At 40.6% G+C, this 13142-nt stretch overlaps 1 protein-coding gene across 1 annotated transcript in view; it reads left to right on the forward strand.

The window, feature by feature from the left end:
• The window catches only part of nnt (nicotinamide nucleotide transhydrogenase), a 61595-nt gene that overhangs the window by 36688 nt on the left and 11765 nt on the right, over window positions 1-13142 (forward strand). Inside the window, exons 15-18 of the mRNA XM_088356154.1 lie at window positions 675-908; window positions 4854-5014; window positions 6063-6242; window positions 7864-8023. Coding sequence (XP_088212280.1) covers window positions 675-908; window positions 4854-5014; window positions 6063-6242; window positions 7864-8023 — 735 coding nt within the window. The remainder of the gene's footprint in view (window positions 1-674; window positions 909-4853; window positions 5015-6062; window positions 6243-7863; window positions 8024-13142) is intronic.

A 13142-nucleotide genomic window follows, 5' to 3' on the forward strand; every position in this document is an offset into this window, starting at 1 on the left:
TCTCAGAGTCAGATGTACTCATGAAAGGAGACATATACAGTATGGCTTGCTGGCCGTAGAATCCCGACTTCTGATGTAAGATACAGTTTGATTGATAGAAGAAGTGTGCCAAGTTATTTTGGGGACTGTTTTTTTCTAAACCTTTGGTGATTTCTTTGCAAATGTTCAATGTTTGCAAAGAAAAAAAAAGTCCAAACAAACTTATGTTTACTTGCAAACATGATTATTTAAGGTATTTTATTATATTTTGTTAACTGTTTGAGTGGATTTTCTGCAGTGATGGTTATTTTTTTTTGTGTGCGTGCGTGTGGTAGATTACAAGGCAGGTGTGTGGCATGCGGGTGAGCTTTGTGATGAGCGCATCAAACAGTGCGTGCCTTGTCTGCTGCCAGACTAAGAAAGGTGTGTGTGTGTGTGTGTGTATACACACAATTTGTCAGAATGTGCATTAGTCACTATCTCTTTCTTGCATTTGAGACTTTCATTGAAATGGTAATTGTTCTAGCAACAAAGCTGAGGTCAAGACTAAACAAGCCAGCATCATCTGCAGAGTGCATAAACATGCAATGTTGCCAAACAGGACGTCAACAACAGATAGTTTGGATCGACCCTCTTCCCAGCAGAGATTTGCATTTACTGGCATGCGTGTGTTCAATTTGTTGTCTACTCCGCAGGTCTGACCATCGCTAAGAGGATCCAGATCACCGACCTACCCCAGCTGGTGGCCGCCTTCCACAGCCTGGTGGGCTTAGCTGCGGTGCTGACCTGCGTGGCTGAGTACATGGTGGAGTACCCTCACTTCGCCACCGACCCCGCGGCCAACCTCACCAAGATCGTGGCCTACCTGGGCACCTTCATCGGCGGGGTCACTTTCAGCGGCTCCTTGGTGGCTTACGGCAAACTGCAAGGTTCGACAAGTTCCGAATCGTGCACTGTAAAACTGGTCTCAAACTCAATTTACCTGGGGGCAACCTAAGCTTAGAATATTGGGCCGAATCAAGTTCTCTACTAGAAAACCTCTAATAAAAATGTTTCACTGTTCTAAATATGTTTTTGTTAGATGCTACACAAAAGTTTTAAAAAAAACCATCAAGAATAATATGAAAATATATCAATCAGTAAGTACGGTTGTGCGCAGTTACAGCATCATCTCCCAAAACCTTTTTTGGGTGGCATTTCCTGTAGGCAGGGTCATAGGCCCATGAGAATGTAAAACCCATAAAGTAAGACTTAAAGGGAGACTCAAATCCTGAGGGAGACTTAAATCCTGAAATGGGGTACAAACATTTTTTTATTTTTTGGAAAAGATTAACCTCAAGATGAAAATATTTTAAGGAGAAAACAAAAGAAAACTGGAAATTAAAAAGCAGCTGTTTAGGCATCCTCTTGATCTAAAAAGATCAAGAGGATGCCTAAACAGCTGCTAAAATTTCAGCTAAAAAGCTGAAAAAAACCGCTGAGTCAACAAGACCAAAAGTCCTGAGGTCATTATTCACATTTAGGGTTGAATTTTGATATAGTGCTTGTAAATGTTTGAAATTGTTGCCATGTTTCTCAACAAGTCTGTTTAAAAATGACACTAGCACTGTTTTCTGGTGAAATTGCAATTCTTCTTCCCTCGTGATTAATGGCTGCTAGCATTAGTTTGTATGGCGCTGTCTTATGAAGCGCCCAAGAGGCCAGTTGCATGCTACAACTAAACAGGACTGTATGAAATGCATATTAGTGCAAGGATTACATATTTTCAATTGACATTTATTATGGACCGTGCAAAAAATTAAGGAAGCGTTTCCCAGTGGTAAATTGTGGTGGGAAGAACCGAAGAAACAAAACTGTAAGCTACATATTACTGTCATTTTAACACTTATATTGTAAGAGGTGTTTGTCTTCCAATATACAAATATGTTTGTGATTTACTCAAGATCCAAAAAACATGTCTTGATGAATGCAAATGCAAGGTTAAAAATGTTATTGGTAAATTGCAGATATATTTGTGCCTCTGCAAATACATGGTTCACACTGATTCCTTTAATGGTACTGGAGTAATTAGAAAATTGGCATTGAAAGTCCCTAAAAAAGTCCTTGAATTTGGCAATGTAAAAGGTGTACGAACAGTGAGATGTTTGAGGTCAGTTTTTTTTCTTGCTCCGTGCATTTTTATGAAAAATGTATATATCAAAGTACTCACTAACAAACTACATACATTTGCTCATTTGACGTAATATGTTCTTTTTTTTACAGTTTTTTTATTTAGTGAAAACAAAAAGTTGAGTGAATTTATCTGCCTATTTGATTTTTTGGGGGAGATTTAAAAAAAAAAACTATACCAAAATAAGAAAAAATAGGTCAAATTAGGCAAAAAACACTTAAATCAAAAACAATCACCTGCCAGTGTGCCAATATTTTTGACCCGTGCAAACTAGGCCGGTGATTCATGAGCAAAATTAGCACATCATCATGCGAATATCGTGTCAGTGAGTTGCACGCTATACATCAGCAGCTGCCAGAACTGTGTAGCACGATACAGTTTTGCAATAATTACAGCAAACATTGCCACTCTAGATTTTAATACCTTCAACCAACCATTTCTGTTTATTTAGCTTTACATTTTCACTCTGTTTGGTTTGAGTTGACAGCGTAAACTAATTAGGTCTGAAATATTTTCTTCTGACTGTGGCCAAATAACCAAAAAATACTCATGCCTCACTTTTTTTATGGCTTTACCGTATTGAAATTGGATGGTAGCCAGAGCTAATACTTGATTTAAAAGGGAACGTGGGGAACAATCAAAATGATTAATCTCTGCCATTTGGCGATTAAAATTAACGGTTATTTTTTTATGGGTTTAGTTTGGAATATATGTGTTTTTGTTGATTTTAATTGATGTGCTCATGTATCACGGTTATTACTTTAAAGCAGGCGTGTCAAACATCAATGGTAAATGGTCTGCATTTATATAGCGCTTTTCAAGTCAATGAAGACCTCCCAAAGCACTTTACAATGTGCTTACCCATTCACACACACACTCACACACCAATAGGGAGTCCGCCATGCAAGGTGCCTGCCTGCTTATTGGGGGCATTAGGCATTCAGTGTCTTGCCCAAGGACACAACGACATAACACGGAGGAGCCCATCAGCCTCAAAGGACCTGATGAGACTTATAATAGTAACTAAATGTGATTAATATGTAAAGTAAATGAAGGTATTTCCTCATGTTAAGTAACTCTGAATGAATTATATCCGTCACAAACATTGCTGTTGCATTGACAGAATGTCACTGCAGATATACAGTGTAATATTTTATAAACTAAATGCAGGGATACCTCTACAGGAGGCCAGGAACGAATTGATGGGTTTTCAGTTATTTCCTATCGGGAATATTCCCTCGAGAAACAAGTAATTCCAGATAGGAGCACGATCCTGGAACAAATGAATCTCGTATGTAAAGGTAATAAGGTATTCCAGTTATTCATATTTCAATTAACTTTTCGATGTTGGCGTTTTTAACCCTTTGACATTCCGCTGGCGGGCGGTTGAGAAGCAATTAAGAATCTTTAAGATGTCACCTGTCACTGAAATGCGCCATGCCACATATCATTGGAAAGCTTAAACTCTTTTCATTCAAGATATGCATTTCAAAATTAACTCCTCACAGAAACATCACGATCAGTCTGAAACAAGATATCCAAACACTATTAAGTCGGGATAGCTCACCAATAACGGTAGTCAGTTAATGAGATTCTCTGCAAACATGGCTTCGTCACATCAAAAACAATCCCTAGAATCCAACCGTGTAAAATATTTACCCCAAAACACGATAATGCCGACGGATAAATTAAAAAAAAAAAAAAAATCATCTGCATCATCTGACAAATCCTTGTTGCAATCCGTTTTGCACCATAATTCCCGTTTACAAATAAACAGACTCGTATCATTTCCAAGACGGCAATTAGCCTCTGACCATTTGATTGACACTCCTCTCTGCCAATTGCAGTCTTTCAAAAGAGACCAAAACGTTCCATATCCATTAAAACGGTTAAAAAAACAGCATTCAATTTAAATTGTATACGTCTTGGATTGGGATTTTAGACAAATTTTACAGAAACGTTTAGGGGTCATTATTCTCATCTCATCTCATCTCATCAGCCGTACCGCTTATCCTCGTTAGGGTCGCGGGGGGGCTGGAGCCCATCCCAGCCATCTCCGGGCAGTGGGCAGGGGACACCCTGAACTGGTTGCCAGCCAATCGCAGGGCACACATTCGCTCATTCACACCTAGGGACAATTTGGACCGGCCAATTCACCTGAAATGCATGTTTTTGGAATGTGGGAGGAAACCGGAGTGCCCGGAGGAAACCCACGCAAGCACGGGGAGAACATACAAACTCCGCACAGGAAGTCTGGAGCTGGATTTGAACCCACAACAGGTTCCCATGACATGAACTGTGCCGCACAAGCGCTAACCACTGCGCCGCCGTGCTGCCCTTGGGTCATTATTCTAAATTCCCTAATTTAACGGTTGCCATTTACTAATGGCCTTACCTACATACACATTCAGTACTGACGGACTTCACGGCCATTATCGCATACTGCCTCTTGCATGTCTCTGTGAGACTCAATAGTGGTAAATGGTTCAAACTGGATAATGTGTGCAAGAGTGCTTTGAGATTGAAAGATGCCGGAGCAACAGAGCAACCTAGCTGATCAGCGCAAGTATTTTATCTAATATCTGAGAGTCCTAATCCAACAGGCTCGTAAAATCACCTCATTTGGCCCGTGGGCCGCGGGTTTTGCACATGTGTTTTAAAGTATGAATCCTGCCTAAGTAGTAACCCGACGTCCACGGCACAGGTATGCTGAGCAGCGCTCCTCTGATCCTCCCCGCCCGTCACGCCCTCAACGCCTCACTGATGGCCGGCAGCATTGGCGGCATGATCCCGTACATGCTGGACCCCAGCTACACCACAGGCATCACCTGCCTGGGCTCCGTCTCCGCTCTGTCCGCCATCATGGTAAGGCACAAGCGAGCATTCATTTTATACGACCATGTTTCATCGCAGGCCGATGCTGATGGACGGCATGTGTAAGAATGTTGATTTCGTAACTTCATCAGGAAGGACCGAGTCAATAAGCGGCCTGTTGCAGTGGTGACCAGAAATCTGTTAAGGGTCTGGCACTCATCGAGTCAAAACTGACCTTTGTGCGCATGCCAGCTCCCTCCTTGCACTTGAGTCTAATTATTTCGGACTTTACCACTGTAAAGTCATACTTAACTTTTGCAAAATGTTTCTTGCGAGCTTTTGCCAACTCAAGTTTTAGCAGCAGAATATTGACCTTGTCAATCTTTCATTAGCGAAACTTTTATTTCAAACGTGACAGAACAAAAACAAAACAACAAATTATACTAAATTAAATTGAAATTGGAGGTCATTCATCAAAAGCAACAAAGCCTCAGGTATGAGCGAAGAGCAACCACTTCCTTCAATACTTACCCCATCCACCCCCGTGTGGTTCGGGTTTTATCAAACCCCCAAGCATAAAACGGAACACTTGGATTGGCAGTCTCTAAGATTGGAAGAGTGAATGCACTTTGCTACAGAGCAATCAATATCACAAAGATGAGTTTGAATCTGTAAAAAAATTTCTTCTGCATTTTGTACACGTTATACAGTACTTTTTTTGTCTTCAGTATTGAACTCAATTATTACCCAACACCTAGAGAGCCCTTTCCGTGTGATGTAGCCAAGCTGCGTGTGCATTGTTGAAGCAGAAAGGCAGAATTCATGTCATTTTATAGCAGTCCATTGACACAAAGATCATAGATAGGAACAGCTCAAAATAACAAGTATCTGCTAACGGCCACTTTATTTAAGTCAAACTCAACAAATAAAAACGTTTTTTTTTTTTTTTGATCGGCACTGGATTTTCTTCCTTTTGGGTTACTGGAAAAAATGAAAGATTGGCCATTAAAGTGCTTGAAAAGTGCTTGAATTCGGCCAATGAAAAAGGTGTACGAACCCTGTATCCTGGCCCTAACGTTCTCCTCTGTATTCCCTCCAGGGAGTCACCTTAACTGCTGCCATCGGTGGTGCCGACATGCCGGTGGTCATCACCGTGCTCAATAGCTACTCTGGGTGGGCCTTATGCGCAGAGGGCTTCCTGCTCAACAACAATCTCCTGACTATTGTTGGGGCCCTCATCGGATCATCCGGTGCCATTCTGTCCTACATCATGTGCGTGGTAAGTCGCAAAGGGGGACATTTTGAAAAGACTCTATCCTTGCGATCTCAGTTTATTTCAGAAATTGAAAAAACTCTAGACACAACTTGACCGCACCGCACAGCACAAAGAAAAAGAAACAAAGAACAATGACATGTGGAAATTTTTTTTAAATCATCGAGAGAAACAAGAGGGAGCAACCCGGCTCGAGCCCAAACGTAATGATTGACATTTTAGGCCCGACCTGACCCGAATTTCATGCACTGCTTGGGCTAGGGTTAAAGATCTTACCTCTATTGTAAGTGTATAAAATGCCGTGACTAAATACGATAGCGCTCACTGCAGTTTCAATTCAATTCAATGTACTGTACTTTCACAACTGTAAGGCGTGCCCCCCAAAAATACTTTTTTGTCCTATATTTTCCACACATGTGGACTAGAAGGCGCTACCGTGGGAACGTCAACAAAACAGTCCAATAGTTCAGTCAAACGTATTCACCTCTTAACATATCGACCGCTCGCAAAGAAGCAAATATGGTTCTCCGACACGTACGCCATGGTGTCTGTACGATGTCACCAATCACTCAAATGCGTCATTCCACATATCATTAGGAAGTTTAAACTCTTCCAACCATTTCTTAGTTTTTATTTTCTTTTTCGCTGGCAACTTTGTGGACAGCAAATTAAGAATTTCATTGTGCAGGGAAACGTGGTTCTTCACTGTGCATATGACAATAGACACTTTGAATTGAACTGAACTGAATTTAAAAATAGATCCATCACGGAAACATCCAGATAAGTCAGTAACAAGATACTGGGAAAATATAAAGCCGGGTTAGCTCACCAAAGTCGTCTTGCGGCCATCACATTCAATAATAATACGCAACCATGGTCCTCTTACATCCAACCATGTAAAATATTTACACACTCCGAAACACGCAATAATGCTGACAAATAAATGAAAAAAAACCAGCCAAGAAGCATCTGCATCAAAAAATGTTTTCTCCTAACGTGTGATTCACATCTTTTTCGGCCGATTGCAGGCTTTGTTTTGCCCCGCTTTAGCCCATGCAAGCCTGTAAATGCTAAAAACGACCCACCTCCTTTACCTCCGAATAACTTTAGCCAACAGTGACCGATTCAAATGATGAGCGACAGAATGGTTAGGAAATGAAACACTGGTATATATATCCCAGCATACACGGCAGACTACTTCACCTACGGGGGAAAATCTAGACGGCGGCTGCTTGCCTTAGTTGCGAGACCTTGCGACTCGATGTTGATCCATATATACGGCACACTGTATTATAAGGCGCGTGGTCAGCTTTTGAAAAAATAAAGGCTTTCAGGTGCGCCTTCTAGTTGTGAAAATACTGTTCCTTTATAGATGGGGGAAAATATTAAAGACTATTCTTTTGAGCGTGTCCCTTAGAGTGCTGAAAATACGGTTAATGCCGTTTGTAGAAAGAACGTGGATAACATTGCTGTCCCTCACACATCCACCAGGATGTATTACAATATTACCACAGCTTAAGTGCAAAACCTTGTCCCTCCCGCCGGTGCTTTTCAAGGCAACATCTTGACTTTAAATCAACTTGACTTGGGATGGCGCTAAAATAATGAGCGCAAATCTTGCCGTCAGGCCATGAACCGCTCGCTGGCTAACGTCATCCTTGGGGGCTACGGCACGTCTTCCACCGGCACCGGGAAGCCCATGGAGATCACAGGGACGCACACTGAGGTCAACGTGGATCAGACTGTGGATATGATTAAAGAGGCCCAGAGCATTATCATCACTCCAGGTAACACACACACATGCAAGTAGAAAAAAAAAACCACTTTTCACTTTTGCCAGTCAATTTTCCTTCCCGCTTTTGCAAAGTGTGTGTTCTGTTTATTTAACCCTTTCTTGACCCGTGTTACATCACCGTTTTACTCTACTAATTGACAAGGTTGGGGCGCCCCCCATTCAATCCATTCCCCCCCGTACACACTGACACTGACAGGAACACACATTCCTAAGTCGTTGTGTGGTCGTGTCTGATAACTTGTAGAATGCACTGCGTGGCCCAAAAGTGATGCAGAATATGTGAAAAACCATTCTCGTGTATACAAAACAACTTTCAAGTCTTTATTAGGTGAACGATGGTTTTGTGCAAAAAAATGCGCAGAAAATTTTAAAAATTGCGTGTTCTTTCTGCCGTGGATGATAAAATATAGTTTGGCCGCGGGTGTAACTCATACCATGTGGCTTGTTTTTACCGGGTATATCATTCCAGATGTTTTTATACCAAAATGCAAGAGGGCGCTCTAGGCTTGTGTTGATGATTTTAACATTGCCGGTGTTGTGCCAAAAAGCGAACCGCGCTCAAGGTGAAAAGCCCCGCATAGCATGCGTCGCTCGCGCAAACGTCGATAAAATTACAAGTTGAAGCGAGTTGAAAATATTTACAATTCCTTTTCTTACCAATCGATGGACACAGAAACAAATTGATTTTATTGCAATTAACCAGTGATTCAAAACATCATCTTAATATGACATGCATTGAAAACAGTTGCTGTATGTGCTCTATCATAAAGTTTATTACGCTGAAGTGGACTTTATTAACAAATAAAACAAGAGACAAATGTTTAGAAGATAAGGCACCATTTTGCCAAAGTAAACATTTTTAACTTACTCCAAAGTGATTTCTGTACAAGGCTTAAATACTCTGTTTTACTGTTCTAATACATTCCCCAAAAATGAGATACAAAGTTGTTTTAGTAACGTTTGCACATTTTATTTATTTTAAATTGCCTTTCAAGATGACGTGTGTTTTTGGTGGATTTTATCATAAATTTACACCATATACCCCTGCGTGACTCATCTACGGTAATTTCACAACCATTGGGTGCACAATGTTAAAATATAGCAGGAGCAAAACTGAGTTTGGTTGTGGTTTATTCAAGTATTGATTACAAAGTAAAACACAAGGCAAAACTTTCATTCGTTTCAGCTTCCTCCACTTGCGAATCATCGATTCATTAATCTTCATGGCTTCTCTGTTTCCATTTTCTTCCATTTAGCGTAGATATCAACACACCTCGGCGGACGAAAACACGAAAAGCATTCAATGGAGAGAAAGTGAGGTTTTGGATTTCATACTTGGGGGCAAAGTCAGCCTGTAGCACGGTTACTTTCAATTTGCTAGATACGCTACAGCATTACCATCCATGAGTACTTCCACAAACAACACACATTGCAGGTGACGCCCTGTGTCCTCTTTTTCACAAGTGGGACATGGTGGTGTTCACACAGGAGATTCATAGAAGTCGCAGGAGATCACATACAAGTCACATCTCACAAAAACATCGTATTTCACCCCAAAAAATCGGAATTGAGCATTGTTTTTCATTGAACTTAGCCTTATATACATGCTACGTCTGCCATTTTACATGCCTATAGGGCGGGCGCGCGGCACAATTTGAAGAAAATCAGACTTTTATGTGCACCCTATGGTCCTGAAAATACGGTTTTTCTGTTCCTTCTTAATTAAGCATTTTTTACCTAGTGCGATTTATAACCCTGAGCGATTTATAATCCGAAAAATGGTACTTTTAAAGTGTACGGTGTACTCAACATTGCTAACGTTGTAAACTGCACAAGTCATGATAAATGGACTGATAAGCGCACGTTTCCTCCCCAAACCAGATGCCTGTCAAAGCAGACCTTCAGGAGGCAGCTTTCCTCCTCTTTGCATGTGTGGTTAAAATTTCAAGTCCCCTCCGAATTTGGTGAATTTGTTATTAATTTGTTATTATCATGTTACTATGTTTGCATATTTGATTTTCTATTCTGCTATATAGTTATACAGTATATATAATTAATATTTTCAATTCGTAAAATAAGTATAAAAAGACTCATAATAAACAAACATGTCTGACATAATAACTTTGATTATTTCAATTATTTTCTTTAATTTTTAAATTTTTTTTTTTTTTAATACTTATATTGGTAGTAGAATCAAATTTATTAATACTTGTGTTCTTATCTTCCATAGTCCTTTTTTTTAATGTATTCTAACATTGGTAGAAAATATTCCATTAAACAAGAAAATGTCTATCTGTCTATCTATTTTAAGGATGATATACCTTATTTTTATGCCCATAAGGTGCACCGGCTCATTGGGCGTACACAGACTAGCATGCAAGTGTGCGTATTAAAAAAAAAACGCAGGAGCCAAACTGTATTTGGTCATGATTCATTTAAGTATTGATTACGAAGTATACATTTTATTGGATTATTAATATAAAATATTTTAAAATGGGCAGCACAGTGGATGGGTGGTTGGCGCGCAGACCCACGGTGCAGTGGTTCAGGGTTCATGTCCAGCTACCGCAACCTCCCCGTGTGGAGTTTGCATGTTCTCCCCGTGCCTGCGCGGGTGCCTCCGGGCACTCAGTTTCCAAAAACATGCATGTCAGGGGAATTGGCCGGTCCAGATTGTCCCTAGGTGTGAATGCGACTGGCTGGCAACCGGTTCAGGGTGTCCCCTGCCCACTGCTCGAAGATGGCTGGGATGGGCTCCAGCACCCCCGCGACCCTACTGAGGATAAGCGGTGCAGATAGTGGATGGATATCTTAGGTTACAATGCTTGTATTTTAACATTTTACAATTTATTTGCCAAGTGAACATGAGTGTCAAATTTCCATTGGACTTATAATAAAGACAATAATCACAACTGAATCACGGGGCCCAAAAACGCCGGTGGCCCAAAAAAAAAGTTTATTTTTTTCCTCTGCTTTTTCGATAAATAAAAATTGCATTCTGGGACTATTTGGAATAATTTTAACCGAGCCCTGAACTGCAGACCTACAGGATACATTAATCTGTTCTGAGGTGGGGATCATAAGTTCATTTTTTTCATGATGAGGCATAGAAACTTTTAATACTTGGCAAATGCGTTCCAAACCCTCAATACCCCAGGTATGTTAAAAATTGTATATTCATATGAAACATTTGGTACAAAAATTAATATGAGTAAATAACATTATTAATAAACATACAGGTAACAGAAAAGTATGGTATTTACTTTTTGTATGACGTGACTTGAGCTGGTACATTGGAGTTAGTTGGTCAATGCAAATTTAGGGGCTGGGGGACGTTGAAATAAAATTATTTTAAAACCTCCACTTGCGAGGAAGTTGCTTCAATCACCTCCTCTTTCTTATTATTTGTCCCAATCAACTATGATTATGGCCATATTCATCCTTCATATATCTGTACTATCAAGCTTCGTTTCCATTGTTATTTTTTTCTTGCTTGTCTTACGCTGCAAAACAAACCTTGGCGAAACAAAAGTTTGTTACACAGGTTTCAGAACTGAAGAAAAATTGAGAGAGCTTGTGCAATTTTTTTCCAATGAACATGAACTGCATGTTTTTGGAATGTGGGAGGAAACCAGAGTGCCCGGAGGAAACCCACACAAGCACGGGCAGAACATGCAAACTCCACACAGGAAGGTTCGATCTCATGACCTCAGAACTGTGCCGCTCACACGCTAACCACTGCGTCGCCGTGAACACATTAATAACAATTAGTAACATTTATCTTTTCAGCGATTTACTTTCGTGACAACATCGCATGACCATAATAACAGAATTATCAAAACAGTGATGTGCTGTCAATCAGGCTTTTCATAGCAGATGCACGTCTTGGGTGGAACCACATTACACACAGGAACTTCGGACAGAGATGGTAACATTATCAAGCATTTTGTGCATACAGCTTCAATTCGAACCAGTTTGCCTCATTTTGTTTTAATGCAAAATCTCTCCTGCTGAGTCTTCAGTTGCTGGATTGTTGTCTGTTGGAGTAATAAGCACTACAATATTTGATTTGTTTTTGCTTTTCCACTCTGATCATTTGAGGTCAATTGTGGTGTGCAATTTTCATGCTTTGTCTGGCCTATCCACCCTCCAGCGTATTCCTTTGATATCTAAAGTTTTGGATGCAAAATGAGAACAACTGGATAAAAGTACATCTTTAATTAATCATCCTCACTTTTCAGTCTTCCCTAATGACACTCCTCTTCAACACATCCACAAGGTCAACCCTTGAAGCAACATCTGACTTTTATTGCCGATATGGCAACATGCGACTGGCAGTGGAGCTCTTTTGAAGCTGGCAAGGTTACGGGTTCCCCCCTTTTTTTTTTTTTTTTTTTTTTTTTAAGAGTACCTGCTTGCTAACTTACAGCACACTTTGCTCTCACAACCGCATTAGCACATTTTGCGGGATCGTAAAACGCAGTCGCAGCGGGTAGTCGTGAAGCCGTGGAGGGGCGTGCGGGGTCAGCTGCAGGCTTGCACTTCAAAAATGTTCCTGTTGTGTTACTACTTAGCTGGAACAGTCTGGTCAGACGTTTTTTTTGTATTCTACGTTTACTGCCAGAGTGCCAATCGTGTTGCCTCTCTAGAGCACTATTGTCATAGTCATGAATAATATTGGAAATTAAAATGACAGTGATTTAATCGGGGGGAGGCTATGACGAATTGAGTGGGACAGTCAGTATTGGAATGATATTTTTCAGTAACTGTTATCCAACTAATTTTTTCTGCCGTTACTGTCGGTCAAAAGCAGTGCATTACTTAGGCTGCAAACACCAACGGCGCCGTGTCCCAGCAAACCTGACGGCGTTCAGAAGTGCCGTTTTCCGATCTACGAGTTGTTAACGTCACGTCTATTCGTCTCATGTCACAATTCAAAATGGCAGCTTCCGTATAGTTAGATAGCGATTACGATTATAGTATTTACTAAATGCACCTAAAGAAAAGACAAATACACACTGTCCCTTTGACTTTCTCATTAAAGCGGGGGCATCTGCAGAATGTCCCAGCGACAGTAAGTTTGAGACCCCTTTCTTAAAAAGTAGCAGAAA

This window comes from Urocampus carinirostris, chromosome 16 (genome assembly GCF_059441175.1).
Source record: "Urocampus carinirostris isolate Australia breed hairy pipefish chromosome 16, RoL_Ucar_1.0, whole genome shotgun sequence".
Classification (NCBI taxonomy): Eukaryota; Metazoa; Chordata; class Actinopteri; order Syngnathiformes; family Syngnathidae; genus Urocampus; species Urocampus carinirostris.